The sequence below is a fragment of a genome, unplaced genomic scaffold (genome assembly GCF_019419815.1).
Source record: "Pyrus x bretschneideri cultivar Hongxiangsu unplaced genomic scaffold, Pyrus_bretschneideri_v1 Contig6, whole genome shotgun sequence".
Classification (NCBI taxonomy): Eukaryota; Viridiplantae; Streptophyta; class Magnoliopsida; order Rosales; family Rosaceae; genus Pyrus; species Pyrus x bretschneideri.
In genome coordinates, this window is record NW_025999798.1 from 6,697,084 (window position 1) to 6,720,852 (window position 23,769).

The 23,769-nt window shown below is 38.0% G+C and overlaps 4 protein-coding genes and 1 non-coding gene across 6 annotated transcripts; 1 reads left to right on the plus strand and 4 right to left on the minus strand.

Moving 5' to 3' along the window:
* Positions 1-1,160: 1,160 nt before the first annotated feature.
* LOC103961257 (stress-response A/B barrel domain-containing protein HS1) lies at positions 1,161-2,833 on the minus strand. The gene is made up of 2 exons (XM_009373797.3): positions 2,646-2,833; positions 1,161-1,610 (listed from the first exon to the last, which is right to left on the minus strand). The coding sequence occupies exons 1-2, from the start codon at positions 2,783-2,785 to the stop codon at positions 1,421-1,423; spliced, it is 330 nt and encodes a 109-aa protein (XP_009372072.1). The 5' UTR covers positions 2,786-2,833; the 3' UTR covers positions 1,161-1,420.
* Positions 2,834-7,779: 4,946 nt separating this feature from the next.
* LOC103961259 (galactinol synthase 2) lies at positions 7,780-9,922 on the minus strand. The gene is made up of 4 exons (XM_009373799.3): positions 9,549-9,922; positions 8,861-9,181; positions 8,589-8,723; positions 7,780-8,215 (listed from the first exon to the last, which is right to left on the minus strand). Exons 1-4 carry the CDS (start codon positions 9,837-9,839, stop codon positions 7,979-7,981), a joined length of 984 nt encoding a protein of 327 aa, XP_009372074.1. The 5' UTR covers positions 9,840-9,922; the 3' UTR covers positions 7,780-7,978.
* Positions 9,923-12,993: 3,071 nt separating this feature from the next.
* On the minus strand, positions 12,994-13,064 carry TRNAG-GCC. The gene has a single exon. It is a non-coding gene; the product is annotated as a tRNA-Gly (tRNA).
* Positions 13,065-13,815: 751 nt separating this feature from the next.
* On the plus strand, positions 13,816-16,627 carry LOC125471440 (30S ribosomal protein S1, chloroplastic). The gene is made up of 7 exons (XM_048571802.1): positions 13,816-14,198; positions 14,644-14,919; positions 15,039-15,119; positions 15,369-15,650; positions 15,737-15,847; positions 16,032-16,118; positions 16,272-16,627. The coding sequence occupies exons 1-7, from the start codon at positions 13,905-13,907 to the stop codon at positions 16,377-16,379; spliced, it is 1,239 nt and encodes a 412-aa protein (XP_048427759.1). The 5' UTR covers positions 13,816-13,904; the 3' UTR covers positions 16,380-16,627.
* On the minus strand, positions 16,582-23,289 carry LOC103961260 (ribosome quality control complex subunit NEMF). Of its 2 annotated transcripts, none has more exons than XM_009373801.3 (14): positions 23,153-23,289; positions 22,913-23,025; positions 22,735-22,831; positions 22,501-22,625; positions 21,686-22,217; positions 21,359-21,544; positions 20,803-21,096; positions 20,550-20,702; positions 19,963-20,117; positions 19,152-19,257; positions 18,038-19,033; positions 17,638-17,710; positions 17,128-17,490; positions 16,582-16,971 (listed from the first exon to the last, which is right to left on the minus strand). In XM_009373801.3, the coding sequence occupies exons 1-14, from the start codon at positions 23,255-23,257 to the stop codon at positions 16,778-16,780; spliced, it is 3,492 nt and encodes a 1,163-aa protein (XP_009372076.1). In that variant the 5' UTR covers positions 23,258-23,289; the 3' UTR covers positions 16,582-16,777. The 2 variants fall into 2 exon arrangements, with proteins under 2 accessions (XP_009372076.1, XP_009372075.1); XM_009373800.3 differs by having other exon boundaries at positions 17,128-17,493.
* Positions 23,290-23,769: the final 480 nt, after the last annotated feature.

A 23,769-nucleotide genomic window follows, 5' to 3' on the forward strand; every position in this document is an offset into this window, starting at 1 on the left:
GGTATAACAAAAAATGAAGGAGGTTATGGATGAGAGGGGGTACCAGTGGAAGGACTTCAAGGGATTGGCTTAGGATTGGATGAACTTTGCTATCAAAACATTCTTTAACTCTCCCTCCCTTTGCTTCACAAACTTCTGATATGTCGAGTTCGATTATTTTTAGTGAAAGAATCCTATATATGTCTTGTTTCAGGGGGGGGTGTATTCAACTGAGATTTTGAGAGATTTTAATTTTTTTTGATGAATCTAAAAGTATTCAATCAGGATTTTAAATGATTATCTGATATTCGAGGTGTATTCAATTAGAATTATAAGAACGTTTATTAAAATCTTTAGAAATCTAGGTGTATTCAATTAGAATTTAAAAAAAAAATTATAACATTCTAGATGTATTCAATTAGGATTTTAAAAAAAAATTATAACATTCTAGGTATATTCAATTAGAAATTGATTTTATAGAATTTGAGAAAGTTGAGGAATTAAAGGGAATTAGAGAGATTTTGTAGTGCATTTTAAGCATCCACAAATCTCACATCTTCCTATGAAATTTTGAGGGAATTGAATCAAAATTTTATATAGAATCTCTATAAAAATCCATGAATTTATATATCTATTAAAGTCTCTCACATTCTCAATTGAATACAATTTGATTTTCAATTCGATTCGGGCATCAATCAAAGGACTCCTTTCCTTTATGTATTACAATTTAGTGAAGATCTGAGTCCTTAACGATATAACTCCAAAATAAAAGATTACTTTCCGGATTCGTGACAAAAGATTTCGATCAAGTGAAACATCAGACAATCAGAATTCAGATCATATCTAAGGGATAGAGTGTGCTGGTCAGGGGGCAGCTCTATCCGAGCCGCAAAAGTTACTTGCGAACTCACTAGATTCAAGGTATGCTGATATAAGAAATGAAGGTCTAATAACTTCCAAGTTCAAGTTAAACGAATTAGATCGACTGGATTTGAAGTTAGGCCTCCATTTCGTCCTACATCACATACCTTTAGTTACTGTGAGCTATCAAATCCAATCCAATTTTGGCACCAAACGTGTCCCAAATCTCCCTCTCCCCGCCTCTCTGAAGTCGCCCTCCGCTGGATCCTCAGAGGAACTGATGCTCTAAGCATAATGCTATGGAGCAAAACACCAGTAAGGAAGACTATGGACTTGAAGCAGTCCAATGTAATTATATAAGAAATCTAACTGAGTATTAAATCGATTCGATAGCATCAACACCAATACAAGGCAATGCAGTTAAAATTTGAGGCACAACCAATGACAGACCTGAATTATTTCATTTTACTCACGGTTTGTAAATCAGATAAAACAGACCTGAATCAGCCTCTTACACAGAAGCTTAAGTTCCACCAGGAGAAACAACACGACATACGACACCTGGGATGGTCCTTCCGATTTAAACATGAACTGTAGTTGGTTTGTAATCGATCACAATGACCTTCTCCAAATTGGAAAGTAACAAATTTGCAAAGTCAACGTGGGCAGGATGGGCTACGTATTCTGCGACACCCTCCGTACTCTCAAAGGTTGACTCAAAGACATGAGTGAAACCTTGATGTAGGTTCTCAAAGCTCACGTCTTTTCCCCTGATCACAAAAACATGAATCAAATACTTACTCAATTAATTGCAGCTTGTCCAACTCAGGAGAAAACTTTGGTGAATTCATTACTTGTTCGATAGCTTTAAGGGAAGGGGAACTAAATGGACAACAACTAGAAAATCATGTCGAATAATCTATGAAATGCTAAATAACCGTCTCAGGTTAAAAGGCATTCTAGTGATGTCCAGCTCTTTGATCATAATACTAAATGGCCTCGTTTGGTCGAGAGGACCCAATTTACATGGTTATCCATTCAAATCCAATCCTAGAGACCAAACGAGGCCCATGTGCTTGGTACAAGCAACTGCAGTGTGATATGCCAAATGCGGCAAAAATATCCAAACATATCCACCAACTAAAAATTGGGAATATTTTTTGCTCACCGCTCTCAAGTGATGGTGATTCTCACAAACCTATTTATTCCCGTAGATGAGTTTAAATTCGAGACCTGTGTAGTGAACAGACACAAATCTCAAAATTTTAACTTATCCAACGGTAACAAAATAAGATGGTGAGCATTACCACCAATTGAGGATGGTGAGCAAAAATGCAACCATAAAAATTAGCTTTTTTCAAAAGAAAAACTGCAGCTTTAACCAATAGCTGATGCTTCAACCCCTTTTAAGCATCAAATTTTCACTAAAGCTGCACTCTTTCGAAAAATGGGAGCTAAATTTTGCCTTAAAATATTGGATCTTGAGGACCCATCTGACTCCCACAGTCAAAGCAGCATCAACAACACTAATTTCTTTTCACAATAAAGGGTCAGACTAATGAAAAGCAAGTCTAAATCAAAGGTCAGATAACCAAGGCCAAACTAAACAGACAACTTCACAGGTTAACAAATTTTAATTAAAATTAATCAGAGAGAAAAATGCATCGAGATTCAAGTCTTTAAATTGGTAGCTCCATCAGTAAATTTCCGAGCAAAAAATGAATGAATTTCCAAGCAAGAACATTAAGATTTAAGAGAGATTAGATTACTAGTAACTTGGAAATTGGTATTATTATTGTTATTACCAGTTGAAAGACTTCATGGGTTCGATGAGATTGACGAGGTTGGCGTAACCTTTGATGAGTTCTTCGATCTTGCTTTCTGAGATCCCGTCTTTGAACTTTGCCAGCAGTACATGCTTCACCAATCCCTTTGCTTCCTCCATCTCTCTCTCTCTCTCTCTCTCCACCAAACTTCGTATATGCCTCACAACTCCCTCGCTCTCCACCAAACGTCGTATATGCTTCACCACTCTTTATGCTATACTGTATTGTAAAGGAAACGACGTGTCGTGTAATCGTGTGGACTCACATTCTTTTACATTCATGTATTAGAGAACTCCACTCCACCTCTATCAATCCCCAAGGCTACTGGGCAATCCAATTCTCCAACCCAAAAAACGGTCCAGCGCTTTCCAATAACCTGAGCTCCAAGGGAGCCCGACACAGCCCCCGGGCCCTAATCGCCTGGCCAGTGATTGGGAGAGTGACATCAAGTTGACGTCACGGTGGCATATTTTCGTCCAAATTAATGCTTATCCGAACTCATACTTTAAACAAATCAGACACATTCTTATGTTTTTAAGCTTTCAGTTCTTCATTGGTAATGGGTTTTATTCAATGAACGTTCTCGTTGCTGCAAATTTGATTAATGCAATTGGGTTTTGTTTTGTGAACCTTTGGATCTCTCCAAGATTTGACTTTTGCCAAGGGGTTTGTCTAATTACATTGGTTTATGTGGTTTTTCAGGGTTGATCCTTCTTGTAATTCAATCATCTTTAAAACATTGGAATAAATGCATGTTTTCCTCTCACAGTTTAATTTTTAAGTTTTTGGATATTTCCAAGATACATTACACTACTGAAGATGTGCACTCTCAAATTCTCAAGGATTGGTACCCAATCATCCTTATCACTGGCTACAGTGTTTGATCTCGTTGGCAAGTGCTTTTCTTGACATCGTAACCCTCGCATCGTGGCACACCAGAACATTGCCGTTGGCCACGACATGACAAGCGTCACGAATTGTCAGCAGAATGCATGTCATGACACGCTAGAGAATAAACCCTAATGCTCTGCTTGGTTTCTCGAAAAATTTAGGAAATTGAAACTAAGGATTTGGAGAGGAGAGAAAGAGAGGCTTACGTAAGTGATCAGCGAGTGACGGAGCCGATTTATTAGAGAGAATTTGGAGGAGAATTTTGAAAGCCAATGACGTTGTTAAGGTAAAGCCAAGGAAGGTGAACCGCACGCTAGAACACCGATGTTGGCATGCGATGACATGTCATGGCATGCGTTTTGTTGACTTTTTGCACATTTGGCATGACTCCTCTTGACACGGTAACCCTCGCATCGTGGCACGCCAAAACATCGTTGTTGGCCACAACATGAAAAGCGTCGCGAATTGTCAGCATAATGCATGTCATGACACACCATGCATTCTCTCTATAAACCCTAATGCTTCGCTTGGTTTCTTGAAAAATTTAGGAAATTGAAACTAAGAATTTGGAAGGGAGAGAAAAAGAGCCGATTTATTGGAGAGTGACGGAGCCAATTTATTGGAGAGAATTTGGAGGAGAATTTTGAAAGCCAACGACGTCATTAAGGTAAAGCTAAGGAAGGTGAACCGCCGTGCAGTTTTAATTTTTCCTTTTTGGATAACGCTTGCCAACATCGATGGTTTAGTGTGCCACGATGCGAGGGTTAGCGTGTCAAAGTGTTAGAAAAATGCATGTCATGGTTTGTCTTGACACGGTAAACCTTGGATTATGGCACACCACTATTGGCCACGACATGACAACCATCACGAATTGTCGGTCGAAATGCATGTCATGACATGCATTTTGCTGATAATTTACGAGGCTTATTATTGTGTGCCACGATGCGAGGGTTAGCATGTCAAGATGAATCATTACACGCCATGCATTTTTCTAACACTTTGCCTACTATTTTGGAATATTAAAAAAAAAAAAAGAATTTAGGAAATATATGAAGCGTTCTTACCGGTAATAACCTTGGTAAATATTCAAATCACACAATGCACGTGTTCTTACCGGTAAAAACCTGTATAAATATTCAGCTTAGAAATTGAACGTGTTCTTACTGGTAAGAACACGTGCAAATAAAAGATCCATGTCATTATTTGTCTTGACACGCTAAGTCTCACATCGTGGCACGCCAAAACATCGTTGTTGGCATGCGATGACATGTCATGGCTTGCATTTTGCCGACGTTTTGCATGCTTGGCATGACTAGTCTTGACATGGCAACCCGCATCGTGGCACACCAGAACATGTTGTTGGCCAAGATATAATAAGCATCGTGAATTGTCGGCATAATGTATGTCATGCATTCTCTCTATAAACCTTAATGCTCAGATTGGTTTCTCAAAAATTTAGGAAATTGAAACTAAGAAATTGGAGAGGAGAGAAAGGGAGACTTACGTACGTGATTGGCGAGTGACGGAGCCGGTTTATCAGAGAGAATTCGAAGGAGAATTTCAAAAGCCAATGATGTCGTTAAGGTAAAGCTGAGGAAGGTGAACCACCATGCAGTTTTGTTTTTTTCCTTTCTAAGTAATGCCTGCTAATAGCGATATTTTGGTGTAGGGATGGGTTCAAAAAATTGAAAACCAAAAAAAACCGAACCGAACCAAGGAAAACAAATCGAACCAAAATTGGTTTGTTCAATTTCGATTTTGTTGGTCCGGAAAACGAACCAGTCCGAACCAAATTGATATATGAAAATCATATATAAATATTCAAAACTTGGTGGCGTGAAGATTCAAACCTTTTCCCTCTAGGTTGCAAATAGTTGCTTCAAGCCAACTTGACTGTAGGTTTTGTGTTGCTATAATTGTATGAGTAAGTTATTTATAGGGATTCTAATCTTTAATGCTTTATAAAATTTCTAAAGTTTACAAACCCTAGCCGTCACTCCCATTTTACCTCTTGGTTTTCTCAAACTCTCTCTCTCCCCTCCTTTACTTTCTTCCTCTCTGTTTTCTCAGTCTCTCTCTTTCTCTCCTTTCTTCCTCTCTTCCTCCAAATCACTCTCTCTCCGGTCTTCTCCTGTCCTCCTCGCTGATTCCTTCTTCCAAACCATGATTTTCCCTCGCCCATTTCGAATCGGAACCCTTTCCAAATCGGAAGATTCTAATGTGGATTTTCCGATCTCTCATAGGTAATTTTCAAATCAAAACGAATATGATTTATATTGTGGTTTTGCTTAATTAAAATGGGTTTTTCTTTTAATTATTTTGTTGGGGTTTTGCATATTGTTCATATTTTGGGGTTTTCCATATTTCTCATATTTGTTTGTTGTGTTTTTGCTATTTTGTTTCTCATTTGCTAATTTTTTATTTTTTATTTTTATTTTTATATCTGAAGTATATATTAAACAAAAGATTGGGATCGAATATCACATTAACTTGATTCGGGTTGAAATTTCTTCCAACTTGTTTTGATTATATTTACTTTGTGTTGCATTTCATTGGAGGTCTGACTTTAATTTGGTTTTATGCAGGTTTTGCCTTGCAGTTTGTTTTGTGCAAGATTTCTACATGAACGGACAAAATATTAAAAAAAAAAATCGAAACCAAACTGAAACCGAACTGAACAAAAATTGAAAAAAAGTTGAACTGAACTGAATCGAAAATTCGGTTTGATTTTGATTTTGTCAAAAAACCAAACCGATTCAAATCGAACCCACTCCTATTTTGGTGTTGTGACATCCCACATCGCCCAGGGAAGTGATCCTTAAATGTATATTCCCATCCCTACCTAGCACGAGACTTTTTGGGAGCTCACTGGTTTCGGGTTCCGTAGGAACTCCGAAGTTAAGCGAGAAGGGGGCTAGAGCAATCCCATGATGGGTGACCCACTGGGAAGTTGCTCGTGAGTTCCCAAAAACAACCGTGAGGGAATGGTAAACCCAAAGCGGACAATATCGTGCTACGGTGGTGGAGCGGGCCCGGGAAGTAGTCCCCCCCGAGCCGGGATGTGACATGTGTGCCACGATGAGAACATGTCAAAATGTTAGAAAAATACATATATTCATATCATACTCATATTCATATGAATCGGTAAATTAATTGCATATTTTTAAATAAAATACGGATAAATTAATTTTGATTTGTATAAATTATTATAATGAAATCCATGCATGAATACGTTTAAAATATATTGTCAAATAATTATTTTTGGGTAAATTAATTGCATATTTTTAAATAAAATACAGATAAATTAATTTTGATTTGTACAAGTTATTATAATGAAATACATGCATGTATATGTTTAAAATATATGTGCATGTTATGTGCAAATAATTATTTTGGATGTATTAGTACATAAATATGGTGGTGGGAATCAGTAACAACGGAAGCTGCTTTTTGTGACATCTGATCAACTGACTCTACTTCTGGAATGAAGCAGTTGAGTGCAAATCCTTGCAGACACCAACAAATCGGAAAGATGTACAAAAATAATTTGTACAAATGTGGCACGCCATCATTTTGGCAACACTTTGCCTACTATTTTGGAATAACTTAAATGTCGGCAATGCATGTCGTGTCATGAGCAGTTGCTGCTCACTAAAGTCAGTAATTGCTTTGCTTAATAGCGGGTAATAGCCTAGGGGATATTTTAGGGGTGGAGCTGTTCTTAACTATAGTTTTGAGAAAAAAAAGATACCAGTGTGAAGGGAACTAAAAAAATGAAAAGGGAAAGGGTGGAAGGGGACTTTATATATGCTCCTGTGTATTTATATGCTTGGATTTTTTACCGTTAAATTTTTTGACCAACGATTATAATCCAATAAACAAGATTTAACGGTCAAACTCTACGCTTATAGGATATTCCAAAGCATATTAGAATTTTCAAATGTGGAAGAAGTTTGGTATTACTAGTGGAAAGGACCATGGGTTCGATGAGATTGACGGGGTTGGCATTCCCTTTGATGAGTTTCCTCAATCTGACTTTCTGAGATTCCACCTTTGAACTTTGCTAGCAATATACAGTATGATTCACCACTCCTTTTGCTTCCTCCATCTCTCTCTCTCTCTCTCTCTCTCTCTCTCTCTCTGGTCTTCTACTTTTCTTACGATCAAATTAGTCAACTAATATACAGTAAGCTACATACCTTAAAGAAACTGCAAATCCAAGTACATAATAGCATCGTTTTATTCGCAAACTCGGTTCACGTTACAAACACAACCCCATATAGACTTATGGAGTATATATAATAGAAAGTGTAGTTTCCTACACACACAAGCTGGTGTAGCTAGTATAGCTAAAATAGTTAATACATAGAAGTCTGGCTCTCAAAGCCAAATCGGCGTCACGTTACCCCGGGACTAGTTGATCAAGCTGCAGAAGGTGCACTTATTTGCTCATCAACGTCAGTCCCAGATAATCTGGAAATAAAGGGTGCAAGCTTTACTTGCTCGTCATCCTTCACCACACGATCATCCACATCATCATCATTCTTGTAATCCAGTGAAGCGTCATCATAAATGTCCCACCATTTCTTCACCAGCATCTTGATGTCCTCTCTCTCCATATGCTGTTCCTTTCCTGTGTACCTCCATGGCTTTGATCCCTGCATCCCACTCAATTTAATCAAACTTCAGTTCCATGTCATACATATGTTTCCAGACCGTGAATTTTAAGTGTTTATTATGGCAAAAATCCACTCGATCAATAATCCTGTCTCATATGAAAACCAAATTATTTAGGTAATCTTTGTATGTGACGGGATTTGAAGTTCTATTTTGGCAAAAATCAACTCTATCAATGATCAAGATTCACACTCTTGATTACATGATTCCGTAACGAAAATTGAATGATATTTAAGATCAAATTAATATTTTGTATTGGCAAAAATCAACTTCATCAATAACTCAGATTCATTCTGGTTAGAGAATATTTTCTTGTTCGTAGCGAAAATTGGATGAGCTTTAATTGTTACATACCGCAGCACAATAGTGAACAACCTTCACTTTGTCAAGGTCGACATTCTCAGGGTGGCGCCACAACATAGCCAAAACAAGATTGTATATAGGTGGGATAGGACTGTATATGTCCTTGAAGAACATGTTCAGAAAGTCCTGCATATGGTCATCAAAATTATAGTTCAAATTGGGAATGATTTTTTTTCTCAAAGAAACCCAAAATAACATGCGTTTTTGGCGCAATTAATTACGACATCAACACAAAAAATATAAGCAGACGATCCTGCTATTACCTGCTCGGCGAACAAGGAAGGAGGGGTGACTTGGAGGGTCTCTAGCAGATCATGGTAAGTTAGAACACAAGGCTCAAAGACAAACATGCCGGCATTGAAGTAAAGTGGTGGTGGTGAGCCCAACTCGGCTGGCCACTGCACCTTCTCCGGGCACTGCTGGCAGTACCCAATCTTGTACTGAGGAGATTCACTCCATGTCTTCTCACAAAAGCAATCCATCACAGCATAAAAATTGCCCTCGGGCATGTCGAAAAGGTGATCAATGTTTTCAAACACTTGAATGTCTCCATCCAAGTATATCATCTTCTCATACTCCACAAACTACAAGTTAATACACATAAATAATCAAATTTTACACATATGGTGCATGATTGAAATGCACTAATGACTTGTAAATCATTTAAATGGAAAACGTTCTCTTGTCTCACCATAACAAGTTTCTTTTATAGAATATGAAAGTTCTGAACCACTAATTATGTAGAATATTAATTAAATATATTGTTTAAATTGCATCGATAATATATTAAACATGTTTAAACTGCATCGATAATCAGTGTAAATTGCACCGACAACATGTTTAAATTGCACCAACAACACCAAGAATATGTTTAACATGCTTAAACAGCACCGACAATATGTTTAACATGCTTAAACTGCATCGACAATATATTTGATGAGAGAATATTACCTCCCAAATACGAAGCTTGGAGTAATTGATGACATAATAAGCCATGGCAAATTGGGTTTGGTTTTCAGGAGGGTAGACAGGGTCAATTGCATGAACAATGCATCCTTGAGAGTGAAGAATCTGAAGGTGGTCCTCAGGAACATCAGGCAGGACAGCCACCACAAGAGGATATGCAGATTTGGCCTTCCTTAGGCCCTTGGCAAGGCCAACCACACCTTTCCAATAGTCTCCATTTCCAGCCAAGAAGGTCACAAAGGCCCTCGTGGGACCGTTTGTCTCTGCAGGGGACATCTCTGGATAAAAGTAGGGGAAGAGATTGCAGAAAATTTGTGAAGATTATCAGAAGAAGAGAACAAGAAAATTAGATGTTGAGAAGAAGTAGTAGGTATCAGTTTATATAGAGGATGAATGAAAAGATTGTGGGTGTGTTGGCATGAATATGGAAAAAAAAATTACGAGGTGGAAAGTTTTGAGTGAAGAAAATGATTCTTTGCAATCTTTTAAAATTTCAACACGTGGCAAGAACAAATTGACATGTGTAATAGGTTAAAAAGAAAACCCTAACTTCTAAGACAATTTACTATTTGCACTCATTTTCTAACACATAAACTTATAACACGACATAATAATATGGTAATAATAAACACTAAATAAAATATTATGTTTATAAGGCTTAATTTTTCCTCTTTGAGCTCAATACTCAACCCGCAACCCGCAACCCGCAACCCGCAACCCGCAACATATTAATGATTTGATATTTGGCAGAGATATGATAATATATCTACTATGTATATGTACTGAAAGTCACTATCGACGTCGAATAGGGTTATATTTTAGTTTAAATACTATTGTGAAAGAAAATCTAGGAAGAAATGCGAGTTTGGTGATGGCTGCTATGAAGGGACGGGGGGATGATTCTTCCTCCTACGGCCCTATTGTAAATGACTTGAGATGCTTCCTTGCAGAAACGCCGCACTCGACGGTTAGACATGTTCAACGGGAAGGAAATGAGGTGGCACATCGGCTTGCTAGGATGGGTATTAGTAGCTCTCAGGAGTTTGTGTGGTTTAAGGAACCTCCGGATTTGATTTAGGATATATTAGTCGAGGAGGGTTTGTAATTTGTTGGTTTATTGTTGTTGATTGTTCGTTTGAGGATAGGTTTCCAGTATGTGTGAGACACTCTTTTCGTTAGACCGGATTGAAACTAGTCATCAAAAGAATAGGGTAGAGCTATTCACAACACTATTTTTATTTCTCAGACACGTCTCTCAATTTTCGACCGTCGGACGATTGAATTGAAGATGATCAATGGTGAAAAATTAAAAAGAGTGTGTGGGAGGTAAAAATGGATGTGTAATACTAAAGAACATTGGTCTCATTGGATATAATCGTGTGCAATCTTGTATATTCTTTTTTGTTCCCTTTATCTTTTCTTTGGAGAGAAGTTAAACTAGCCCGATCATATTTCTGATCCTCGATCAATTTAGGATGTTGAGTGATCTAAATTTTAAAGATTTTATGTTCAATTCGGAAATTCATTAAAATCCCAAATAAATAAATGTCACAAATCAATTTCAGTTAGTCCTATGTGATGCTCTTGAAAGATACAGTTCAGATTATTCTGTGTAATTTGTTTCAGTTTCCATTTTGATCTCAACAATTCGTTCCTTAGAACATACTCTTAATTAACTGCACTCCCTTATGGAAGGTGATAACATAATTTTAACTGAAAGCCATTAAATATAGAACGTATATATGTATTATGACTCAAATGGTTAAAAATATTTGTCTATACACCTAGTTGTAGGTTTGATTTTCTTGTATATGTATATATATAAATAAGAAAATGAGTTCAAACTTCCTATAGAATGAGTCATATTTTAATATATCTTTTAATTATTTGAGTTGTTACATTTTAGTTTGTGTTACCTTCAAGCACAAACCGTTATATAACTTAATACCACACAAACCACTATATTATCTTATATTATCAAGTTACTTTTAGTGGTGTGTGCTTGAACATTCATATTTACCATACAACTAATTTGAATATACAAGTATCATTTTCTCTTGAATTGTTCTGCTTCCCATAAAAGTTTATAGTTTATACTCCATCAATTCGTAAGGGGAAAATATATATTCGCATTTCCTAGAGGGTTTCTTTCCATTCGATTTGGTAAAGAATCTAATCTTGTCATTTACAAATACAACAAATGAAAGCAGCAAAAAACATGATGAAAGCAAAGACAAAGATACTTGGATCGAGCATATTTTTTGGAGTTTTGTTTTTGAAGAACAAATTGTTCCACACGGTTGAAACACCATAATATTATAATTTATAAGTTTAATGGAGCAAGTTGTTAACTAGGATTGTGTTAACTTTTTATCTGCAGAAGGGTTTAGTATTAGTGGGGTGAGAGGGATCTGATTAGCCAATGAAGCTTATGGTACAAAGATTAGTAACTAAACAGTTAAGTTTAAATATTAAAACCAAAATAATCCAGTTTCAAACTCTGCATGCAGTTTGAATAACCTAATCGATAATCCAAAGTTTATTACAAAATTGCAGGGTGAAAACTTTCCGAAACGTCGCGCTCATTTTTTATTCTTTGATTCCTACCTTTTTATTCTTTGATTCCTACCAGTTCTAACTAGCTAAGACATGGATATTCTTGTTTTAGTAATCTGCAAACAAGTGTAAAAGGTGGCATGAAATAGTGGGAATCTGCCCGAATACTTGTAAAGCAACTTTTCTGGAAGAGGTGGGCAGCTCTCTACAAACTACAAGGTCGACGGAGATGGAAAGGATTTTAGCCTTTGAATTAGGGTTTTTCTTTGTTCTTTTTCTTTTTCAGGTGGTCGGTCAGTGCTGATGAAAACTATATAACCCATACGTGGAGAATAGTGCTTCGCTTGGTTTGAGTCTGGACAGGTACTCCGATTGATTGAACGCCAGATTATTTTTTTACAATAGATTAAACTGGCAATATCTTAACGTACGAAAAGCGGGATTTGAATGTGTTATTAAGTTTATTAGTTTGTGTTGTACGTAATCAAAGAGAATTCTTGCGTATCAAAACTCAGAAGATATGGTTTTTAATAGACAATTTTGACATTTTTATAATAATTGGAGCAAGATAATGTTGTTGATTATTTCCCTAATGTGTTATTAAGTTTTTATTGTACGTAATCAAGAGAATTATGGTTTTTTTTTAGTAATGGGTAGTCTAATTTGGTATCGAATTTGCTATCTATGAGATTCAAGCCTAAGACCTTTTACTTCCAAGTGAAGAGGAATATCATCTGACCGTACTACTAAGTAACTCAAAAGATGATTTTTAATAGACAATTTTGAGATTTTTCTGAATTTTGTTGTTGGATTTCGTTCCCTTAACAAAAATGTTATCGAGGGAGCAAGAACTTTGACGGAAGACAAAAAAGAATGCACCAGCCGGGAATCGAACCCGGGTCTGTACCGTGGCAGGGTACTATTCTACCACTAGACCACTGGTGCTGCTTGACAGTCAATGTCAGCTTTTATATATTTGTTTGTATATTTGTTACGAGTATGAATATTATGGCTTCATTCTTCTTTCACACAGGTGCCTCATGCCTAATGAGAGGAACTTGTTTAAAATAATTACACAATTACAGTGGCGTTTCGTACCAATAATACAATGATGCGTTAATTTTTTGCTATATATCTTTGCATCATTAACATAAGATATATTTCATGGTGCACGTGTCATACGTCATTCTCATAATGAACAGTTAGTCACACAGGTGCCTCATGCCTAATAAGTTACTTATATACGATGTTCATTATGAGAATGACGTGTGACATGTGCACCACAAAATATATCTTATGTTAATGATGCAAAGATATATAGCAAAAAATTAACGCATTATTGTATTATTGGTACGAAACGCCACTGTAATTGTGTAATTATTTTAAACAAGTTCCTCTCATTCTAAACGCCATTGTGACATTCATGCCAATAATAAATATTATGTGTTTTGACTCTAATAAAGTATTATGTTATTAGTTCAGGAGGGTATGGTAATAGTGCACGGAAGTTTCGATCAAGTCTCTCCTTTGTTGCCCTGACTATCCTTGTGGATCATGACAGCCCAAATTTAGTAAGGATCTAGATCCAATTAAATGGGCCGATCTTCCACCATGACCCATAAGCATCAACACAATCACATTGTCCAAAATCCATGCAACTCTCTCTGTCTCTCTCTCTCTCTCCCGCGTCAGTGCCTTATCAGCAAAACCAAAAAAAATTTCAACTTCCTGAAAAGCCACACTGCGAGCAAAGCAACACAAAAGAACAGGGAGAGAGAGAGAGCCATGGCGTCTCTGGCTCAGCAATTCACAGGCTTAAGATGCTCACCGATCTCCACCTCGAGGCTTTCGAAGCCCTCAATCCTGCCGAAGAAAAACAAAATGCCGGGTTTGCTCCCCATCGTCTCCGCCGCGGTCATCTCGAATGCACAGACCAAAGAGCGCCTCAAGCTCAAGGAAATCTTCGAGGATGCTCACGAACGGTGTCGTACTGCCCCCATGGAAGGCGTCTCTTTCACTCTCGACTCCTTTTACAACGCTCTCGAGAAGTACGACTTCAATTCTGAGATTGGAACTAAGGTCTATCTCTCAACCTCTCCTTTTGGTAATTCAAATTTGGTTCTTTTTTTTAACCCTTTTGATTAAATGTGAAAATGGTTTGATGTGTATGAGCTGAAACGAAGAAATTATATGTCTTTTTGTATCGAATTCGAGATTTGGGTCTGTGTCATTGGGCTCACATTAAACATACCCGGCAGAACTATTTGTTCTTCTTTTATGTGTAGAATCTACAATTGCATAAAGTGTTGGAAATGGCACTACTTTGTTGGTGGTTATGTAAGTTTACATGGGCAATGCCTGTGGATTTTTTGGTTTTGAGCTTTTCTTCAATTCATTTTTTTCACTTGTCATATAGGTTTACAGAGAGTACCTGTAACTGTTTACAGCATATGTAGTTTCTTTGTTATCCTGCGGGAGATTTTAAATTTGCGCACACGGCTTTGTTTTGTGGTTGTTTTTTCAGGTGAGGGGAACAGTTTTCAATATAGATAACAATGGAGCATTAGTTGACATTACTGCAAAATCTTCAGCATACTTGCCTCTTGAAGAGGCATGCATTCACAAAATAAAGAGTGTAGAAGAAGTGGGCATAGTTCCCGGAGTGAGAGAGGAGTTTGTGATTATTGGTGAAAACGAAGCTGACGATAGCTTGATCTTGAGCTTAAAGTCCATCCAGTATGACCTATCATGGGAAAGATGTAGACAGCTCCAAGCTGAGGATGTTGTTGTCAAGGGTAAGGTAAGTATCTTCTTACCTTGGTTTCTTGCCTGGAATGTTAGAATTGGTATATATTTCCAAGCATCATGAATATGATTGTAATTTTCAGACAAATAGCGCTCTAAAATGTATTTGTTCAGGTCGTTGGTGCGAATAAAGGTGGAGTGGTGGCCGTGGTGGAAGGCCTTAGAGGTTTTGTTCCTTTCTCCCAGATATCAACAGTTAGTCCTTTAACCTCACTTCTAGATTTCCAATTCTCTTCTTAGCTGATACTTATGCCATCTTTCTGATTGCATTTGCTTGTGTGGTAGTCCATGAATTAAACAGGCAGTTCCATAACATTATGCTTCTTCCTTCCAAAATTCTTTTCTATTCGGCATTCAGCACTGTCACTGGCATAGTTCTGAGTTCGAATTACTGTTAACACTAAATGCTTCAGTATCTGAACCACATTTACTTTTATATATTAGAAATCAACTGCAGAAGATCTTCTTGAAAAGGAGATTCCTCTGAAGTTTGTGGAGGTTGATGAAGAACAGTCTAGGCTTGTCCTCAGTAACCGCAAGGCCATGGCAGACAACCAAGCACAGCTTGGAATTGGGTCAGTTGTCCTTGGTACTGTTCAGAGCTTGAAGCCATATGGTGCCTTTATCGACATTGGTGGAATCAATGGCCTTCTTCATGTTAGTCAGATCAGTCATGACCGAGTCTCTGATATTGCGACAGTTCTCCAACCTGGTGACACTCTCAAGGTATAGATACTATATCCTTGGCAAGTTATTGGCTGATAGTCTTTTGCCACTGTTAAAAAATTTCTAAATTTATACTCTTTTTGTAGGTCATGATATTGAGCCATGACCGTGAGAGAGGCCGTGTAAGTCTTTCTACCAAGAAGTTAGAACCTACTCCCGGTGACATGATTCGCAATCCAAAGCTTGTATTTGAGAAGGTATTTTCTGTACAATTACCTCTTAACATCTTTACTAGTTTCACTAACCGAATGGCGAATACTAAGTTGTAGGAGTGAAGGTCAATCTGCCTTCCTTCTTGTGTTTTCTCCTGTTATGTCCTTGTTACCTTTCCTGAAACCAGATAAATGACTTATATGTATGTTTTTTATTCTGTTCTATTAGGCGGAGGAGATGGCACAGACATTCCGGCAGAGAATTGCTCAAGCGGAAGCTATGGCTCGTGCGGACATGCTCCGTTTCCAGCCGGAGGTGCTTGCTGATTTATTATTTCATTAAACTTGCTCCGAATGCCAAATGGAAAAAGCAGACTAGGAAACCAGAGTTGAATGTACTAGAATCAGCTTTTAGGGCTATTGGCATGTTTGTTAACTTAACCGTACGCTTTTTTCCTTAATTTTGCAGAGTGGGTTAACCCTCAGCTCCGACGGAATCTTGGGTCCTCTCACTTCGGACTTGCCAGCCGAGGGTTTAGATTTGAGCGACATTCCCCCAGCTGAAGTGACTGGCTGAGGAAGTGTTTTAACCCTCACCTCCGACGGAATCTTGGGTCCTCTCACTTCGGACTTGCCAGTCGAGGGTTTAGATTTGAGGAACGTTCTCCCGGCTGAAGTGGCTGACTGAGACGTAAATGTTCCTCAGCATTTTCGGGGTTTGTCCCGCTTTGATTTTCTTGTAGAAATTGTTTGTAAAAGCTCATGCCCCAGACTGCCTGTAATGCTAATACACAATTACATTGCTTTAACAAAACTGTTTATACATATAGCTAGCTATGGAAAATGGAATCATTATTCTGCTTTTGTATAGTAGAGAGTATACTGGCGTAACAATCCGAGACGGGTCCAAACAGAGGAAACGAGTGTTGTCTGTGTTTACAAAACGTTGACGCAGCACGAAGCTGTTTAGGCTACCTACTTAGCTTTGCTGCTGCTCTTCTTGACTTTCTTTTGCTTCTGCTTCAACTGAGTGAGGCCTGCAGATGTTATCTTCACATTGCCGATAATTGCAGCAACCAACTCAGGATCAGTACATGCTTTCATCAACTCTTTCTCTCTAACCGTTGCTTCCGGCCTGTGGCTAAACAAATTCATGGCAGTCTTCGCAGCTACAAAAAAGAATTCAAGAAAGAGGTCAACCGATGCGATAAAAGCACTTGAACCAAAAAAAAACGCACGTAAGGGAAACGAGAAGATAATTTTCTATCCTAGCATTGCGGGTACTTTAAAAGTTAGCGGACAAATTCATGCGAGAAATTCTTTACCTTTCCCCCTCTTCACAGAGCCAGGAACTATCTTCACATGATATTTATAAGACTGGACGGAGCTATAAGGACCACAGACAGGCACTGCATATAAGAGAATATCACTGGGCAGTGGATTGCCCGTCAAGTAATCAACATCGTTTAATTTCTCCTTCTCCTCTTCACCTATCTCATGAATATCATCCTCCTCCATTGTCACCTTGTCAACTTCAGAAGTAGATTTATCCAAACCCACAGGAGGGTCATCTTCAACTCCACCATTTGCATGACTATGTAACGTACCATCTTGATGTTCTGGACAATCCCGGGACAGATGACCTACCTTTTTACATTTATAACATATTTTGGGAGCATCGACAGGACCTGCTAGATTAATAAGAATTGACGTTAACCACAAAAAAAACAATGGACTTCCATTATATGATACTAGAGAGAAATAACCAGCAAAGATGGCCTATGGCCTTGGAAGTTTAAAACGCTGATGAAATATGAAGAATGAGGATGACATACTCAGTTTCTTATCTTCAGCCAGAACTGAATTTTCATTTTGGGACTCTCCACTCTTCTGTACTCTTCCAGCAGACTGAAATTCACAAATATCGTCATTTAGATCTATTATCAGGTTTCTTGAGCAAAAAAATGGTGTAACTTCAAAAAAATCATAGGAAGATTCTTAAGGATGATGTTATGGACACAGTTATACGTTTGCAGTTCATTTGTGAGAAAATAATAGAATGAAAGTTCTATAACTAGTGCACATGCAAAGATGCGGATGCATGTGGACGAAAAAGCACGAAATTATGCATCAAGTGTAAGAGGCATCAAAGCTCAAATTTAGAAAAGATGAAATAAGGGCTACAGAAAATCAATTGGTTATAAATATAAGAATGGTGCAAGTAACTTTACTCACAGCTAGCAAAGCCATACGGATCCTTCTTTCTTCCTCATCCTGATCAGCATACTTCTCCTTCATCTTCTTGAGTTTACCCTTTTGTCCACGGCTGGCTTTTCCACTACTTGGCTTCTTATCATGAACTTCGTTTTCGGTCTGTCTGGCAGAAATATTGTGTTGTTTTGATTGGCTGGTTTTTCCACCACTAGGCTTCTTCTCATGAACTTCCTTTTCAGGCTGACTGACTGAAATCTCATGTTGCTTCAATTTTTCATTTTGCAGATCAGCTTGTTCTTCATGAGCACTACCAGTCTGGCCTTTCTTGAGCTTTCTTCTTTCAGCTTTTGAAATATGAGGTTTCTCTCTTCCTGTAGCCTTATTCTCCTCAACATTAGGTTCCGCTACCAAATCAACTGGAGAAGTGTCAATCTGATATTTTTTAGCAGACATAGCTGTAGATCCAAGCCCAAGAGCTCTATCAATGAGATCCTCAAGTTCTGGGGTGACAGATGAAACACCATTTACAGAAATATCAGCATCACTAAAGGTCTTCTTTTCTTTCATGGGAATTTCAGCTGAGTCTTTTGCTTCAGCATTGCTTGTAAGTAAGCCATTCCCAGATGGGTCTTTCACATCTGGTTTATCAATATGTATAGATGAATCAGGAGCGGGTTTTGGTTCTTCTGCAAGTTTTTCCTCTATGGTTTCATTCTCTGACTCAGAATCAGATACCTCTTCTAGAGGTCCATTTTCATCAACATCATTCGTCCCTTCCTCCTCACCTCTTACCCTCCTCTCATTCAGATGGGAGCCCAATGAGCTCTCGTCCAAGCGAAATAACAACCCAAAGCCCATAATTAGAGGGTGTGGAGGAAGAAAATTCTTCTTCCCACGAATCATAAAACTTCCAACTGTCAGATACTCCCCAGTAGGAGCAGTTTTACTGACCTGGTGAGGATGAACCCACCACGCACTAGTGACAATCTTTGAATCCCATGCTGCGCTGTGGCAAACCTAGAGCATAATATCAGTTAACTATTCAGTAATTACACATCCAGTGATATGAAGCACTCGCAATAACACAATAAACTAATATGAAAACAAAAGCATTACATGAAGGTCTGTGACTTACTGTGAAGCACCCTGCTTGGTTTAATGTAAGTGGAGGCACTGGTTGGTCAGGCCTATGGTTCTTTATCACGGTGCTGGAAGCCCCATGCAACTCCGCATGGACATACCTGTTTTTTTTTTTTTTTTAAATCAATCAACATGAGAAAGAAGATGCTAAGTTGGCTTCACACTAAATGAAATAAGCAGCTACTTATTGGCATATTTGTAATAACTTTAAGGTAAACTAAAGATTCTTGGAAATGTGAAATTGACCAACCAAGAATTCCTATCTCCTATCAATGTGGCAATAATAAATTTTGTCAGCTCCATTTATAAGCTTATTTCCTTTCGTTTCTCTTGGAGTAGTATGAAGATGTGAAATCACAAAAGGGCGAAAAAATCAAGGGAGGATAAAAAGAAGAAAGTCCAAAGTCACTGGATAAGGAAAAAAAGAATAGAAATCCAAATAAAAAGAAACAAGAACTTATAAAAAAATAAAAAATAAAATTTAATAAAAGAAACTTATATAGAAAGGGAACAAGAATTATCAATCGCCAATAGCAGAGGAGTTTCTGAGGAGGCAGCCATAGACAAGAAACATGCAGACACTTCCGGTGACCAATGCAAAGGACATACAAAATTGTAAGACAAAACAAAACTAAATGATGGATATAAGCTTCAGGAAGAATTTTCCCACACACTATAAGAACAATCATAAATAATCATAAATCACAGTAAGTGTATTATTTAAATCTATAATTATTGTTTCGCAGTGCTAGATCATTTAGACAAGAACTAAAATGTATTATGTCCACATAACTACATTGACTTACAGATCTCCTTTTGACATATAGCGCTTGACTATCATCTCGTTTTGTTGAGCATCACGTCCACTGATAATCAAATAGTTCTCACTGCTGATGAACCAGTTAAATTTCTCAAACCAGTGAACCTTGCGCATATGTGAAATGCTAGCAACAGCTTTTTCCTGCAAGTTATTTGAAACAAAGTGGAATTAAAAAATCGAAGACAGCTATCTTCTAAGATTATATTGGATAATGGTGACAAAAATCTACAGCTAAGTATGCTTCTCCTCTTATAAATAATTCTGTTTTTCCTTGTATGCATACTTTTATACGTCTACGAATATATGCTTCATGTTTCGGTCGCATTGATGTTGACATACTGCTCTTGTCACACTATATATTTTCTGAATCCCTATTATTCTGTCCTTATATTTATGACACCGTGCCTTGAAAATTCTGTTGTGCTAAACATGCTACAGCTTCTACTTAGCAGTTGGATGAATACCATCAGAAAAACTTGGTTGTGCGAAAAGGCTAAAACAACTGATTTGCATTTTATATTTGCAAGCTCGCCATTTAAAACTAAATCATAAGACTCTGGAAGCTGAAGCTACCTGTGACAGCTGGAGACGAGTCTTTTTCTCCGCCGCCTTAAATGCTTTTTCATGTGCTGTTACAGTCTTCTCCTGTTTGCTCTCCTGTTTTTTCTTTAGTTCATACCACCGCCGAGCATTGGCATGTGCTGAAAGTGCTAAATCAACTTCCACCTATAATAGGGAAGAAAGGTAATGGAAGTAGAAGGTAAGATGAAGAGACTCATCATTTTATTCTAGAGAAGATGTAGAAAAATAGAACATTCAAACAAACCTTATCTGCAGGGAGAGTCTTCTCATCATCATCCATTTCATCAAGATTGTTGCTCAGCAGCAATGTCATGCAATTCTTTTCAAGCTGAAGCTTGTCAATGAGGCTAGCAACAGGGTTTCCATATTTCTTCTCCTCCTTCACCATTCTAGCAATATCCTCCCAACTTGTGCCCTTTGCTAAAGCTACACGAACAGCTACTATAGCAGCATCCACATCAACTAAATTATATTCTATCAATTCCGCCATTTTAACACACTGATCAACTTCTTTCCTTAGCATGTGAACACGATTTTCCTATATCATAGGGTTGAAATGATTGAGAAAAAATATTCCAAGCATAAATAGCACATATGGTCCAACAACATAGATTGCAGAACGTAAACCAAGTATATATATAAACATTAATATTTCGGAACCCCTGACCCCTCTACCCATCCCCCTACAAAGGGGGACGGGGTACATGGAATTTCGGTTCAACCTAAGTCATAACGCAGAAAAAATCTGCTCAAACCTGCCTTTGAATTTCAAATAACATAGTAGAAGAAACAGGGCAAACCTGATCAACACGTATTTTATTAAGCTTCTGGGTGGCAGAGCTCTCTTTTGCCTTTTGCTGTTGTTCTGCCCTTTGACTCTCAATTTTGCTATAGAACTCATCCAAAGAAGCATCAAATGTTTCAAACTCCACATGCTCCCTCGATTTGAATTGGTTCAATAATATGGGGCAGAATTCATCATATATCTGCAAAATAGATGTAGAAGTCAATGTTAAAGTTTAAAACACCATGTAATGGAATCCTAACTAGGCAGATCTCCATCAACCAAGGCAAGAAAAAAGGGAAATTACACACTAGTCTAAAGCAAGTTAAGGCAGTGTGCTAACCTGGACAGAACTCCCTGGTTCAGATGGGGGACCACTTTTCCCTGAATTCTTCTGCATTAAAATGTACCCTTCAGGAATTTTATCACCTGAAATGACATCATGCAGCCAATCCTCAAACTTCGCAACAGCTTCAACCAAAAGCTGAATTGCATTATCGTCTAACTTGTTCTCTTTAGAAACTTTTGTATTTGGAATGAGGCCAGCATCTAATATAATATGCTCAGATAGCGCAGGTCCATAGCCCAACGCATCCCCAAGAACATTCTTCAAGGTGGCCTGTTTGGCTTTAGTATCACCGCTACTTTTACTTGACTCGGCAGGCTTCCCACCTTTACTTTTACCCTTTTTCTCTTTTGGTGCATCAGGCACATTATTTCCACCTTCATGATCCTTAACGGGTTCATTGTTATCTGGTTCCTTGGACAAGGTAAGAGCTTCCTGTAACTTTTCAGCAGTTGTTCGCTCAAAAACTCGACATATTTCAATTGGATAACGATGACGTGACATGATTGCAACCCCCTTATCGTCATCCCTATTAAATGAGAATTACCACCTAATTAATATTTCAACTTAAGAGAAAGAAAACAAAAGAATCAGAAATGAGTGTGCTCTCTTACTGAACAGTAAGAACAATCAGAAGCTAGCAAAGATGTTTCTAGCAAAATCTTAAAGCTACAAATGCTAACACAAATAGTAGCACATCTATAATTAAGCAAGAACTGGAAAACTTTTTATTCATAACATGCCAAGTTGATGTGCAAGAAAGTGAGCCCAATAATTAGCAATTTCATAAGAAATGGATGCTACTCACTAACCTATGGGAGCGAAGAAGGGTCATGACCATAAAATCCGAATCTGCGAGAATAACATTTCCCTGGGCATAAAGCTCCAATATAACATAGTACGCATTTTCACCGAGCCCAAATTGAAAGAGAACAATCTGCAAAGGAGACCACAAAAGTTAGACAAAATCCAGAAACTAAACAGTAAAAAAAAAGCCAAAAATGAAAAAAAGAACCCAATTTGCAGAAATGTCATATATCTTGTACCCTATCATATCCAAGCTGCCGTACATCCTCGAGCCTTCGTGTTCGTATGTGCTTCCTCAATTTTAAGGTAAACCCAGATGGAGTATTACTCTTATCCCTGCACAAATTGCAGAAAAAAAGAAATCCTTTTACCCATTATCTGCAAATTTCAATGGAATGCAATAACTGATAGGCATACCGAACGTATTGAGTCGTATGCAATCTGACGCCACTCTCAATCAATAGAAAAACCTTCTCGCTCTCGCCGGACTCTGTGACTCCACTGCTATTCATGAGCTTCAACATATACGTCTGCAGAAAACCCAATTTCACAACACATTTGAGAATCATAGGAATGCGAATTTGATTGATTAAAGGGAGAAGAAGGAGAGAATGGAGGGGAGAAAGAGAGAGAGAGAGAGAGAGAGAGAGAAGAGACCTTGGGGGAGAGATCGTAGACGTTGGAGCAGCGCATGCCGATGAGCCGCCGCAAGCACTTGACCTCGGCGGCGACATCGGCGGTGTTCATCCGGACCTTCACCATCTTCGCCGATGAGGCTCCTCCTCTGTCTCTGGGTGTTGTATTGCGTGATCGGCGGCGGCGTTATTAGCGTTCTGTGCAAAGCCGAAGGAGCCTTTCTTCTCTTTCTACAATTCTATGCGACAAACAAATGGCGAACGACAGAGGGCTTTTACCCAATTATCACACCATGAAGCGGGAATTATATAACTTCTAGTTTACTGGTCGCGCGCGTTGGGCATGTTTTTCCTTTACTTGGTACACAGCACACTTTGTAGATTCTCTGTCACTTCACAATTTAACGTCAATTCTTATGTCAACATTATAAAACATTGTGCCAAAAATATAAGGTGACAAAGAGTTCATGGAGAATCCCACTTTTGAGAGAGTCTGTTTAACATTTCTCTACTTGGTATAGTGATATGATACAAGTAGGATTTTTTTTTTATTTTTTTTTTTTAACAGCAGGTTTACTTGAAATTGGAGGAATCATGAACCGGTATAGAAAAAATGGGGACGTAAAGCATGTGATGAAC

What these genes read in the sequence shown, in the direction of transcription:
- LOC103961260 (XM_009373800.3), bottom strand. Translation starts at nt 23,257, where the DNA reads ATGGTGAAGGTCCGGATGAACACCGCCGATGTCGCCGCCGAGGTCAAG. An exon ending in CTCGTCTCCAGCTGTCACAG is followed by an intron (nt 20,118 to 20,549) that starts GTAGCTTCAGCT and finishes AATAACTTGCAG; the next exon opens with GAAAAAGCTGTTGCTAGCAT. An exon ending in TATATGTCAAAAGGAGATCT is followed by an intron (nt 19,258 to 19,962) that starts GTAAGTCAATGT and finishes AAAAAAAAACAG; the next exon opens with GTATGTCCATGCGGAGTTGC.
- LOC125471440 (XM_048571802.1), top strand. Translation starts at nt 13,905, where the DNA reads ATGGCGTCTCTGGCTCAGCAATTCACAGGCTTAAGATGCTCACCGATC. An exon ending in ATGTTGTTGTCAAGGGTAAG is followed by an intron (nt 14,920 to 15,038) that starts GTAAGTATCTTC and finishes GTATTTGTTCAG; the next exon opens with GTCGTTGGTGCGAATAAAGG. An exon ending in TGCTCCGTTTCCAGCCGGAG is followed by an intron (nt 16,119 to 16,271) that starts GTGCTTGCTGAT and finishes TTAATTTTGCAG; the next exon opens with AGTGGGTTAACCCTCAGCTC.
- LOC103961259 (XM_009373799.3), bottom strand. Translation starts at nt 9,839, where the DNA reads ATGTCCCCTGCAGAGACAAACGGTCCCACGAGGGCCTTTGTGACCTTC. An exon ending in CTTCCTTGTTCGCCGAGCAG is followed by an intron (nt 8,724 to 8,860) that starts GTAATAGCAGGA and finishes GACCATATGCAG; the next exon opens with GACTTTCTGAACATGTTCTT. An exon ending in TTGTTCACTATTGTGCTGCG is followed by an intron (nt 8,216 to 8,588) that starts GTATGTAACAAT and finishes AGTGGGATGCAG; the next exon opens with GGATCAAAGCCATGGAGGTA.
- LOC103961257 (XM_009373797.3), bottom strand. Translation starts at nt 2,785, where the DNA reads ATGGAGGAAGCAAAGGGATTGGTGAAGCATGTACTGCTGGCAAAGTTC. An exon ending in CCCATGAAGTCTTTCAACTG is followed by an intron (nt 1,611 to 2,645) that starts GTAATAACAATA and finishes TTTTGTGATCAG; the next exon opens with GGGAAAAGACGTGAGCTTTG.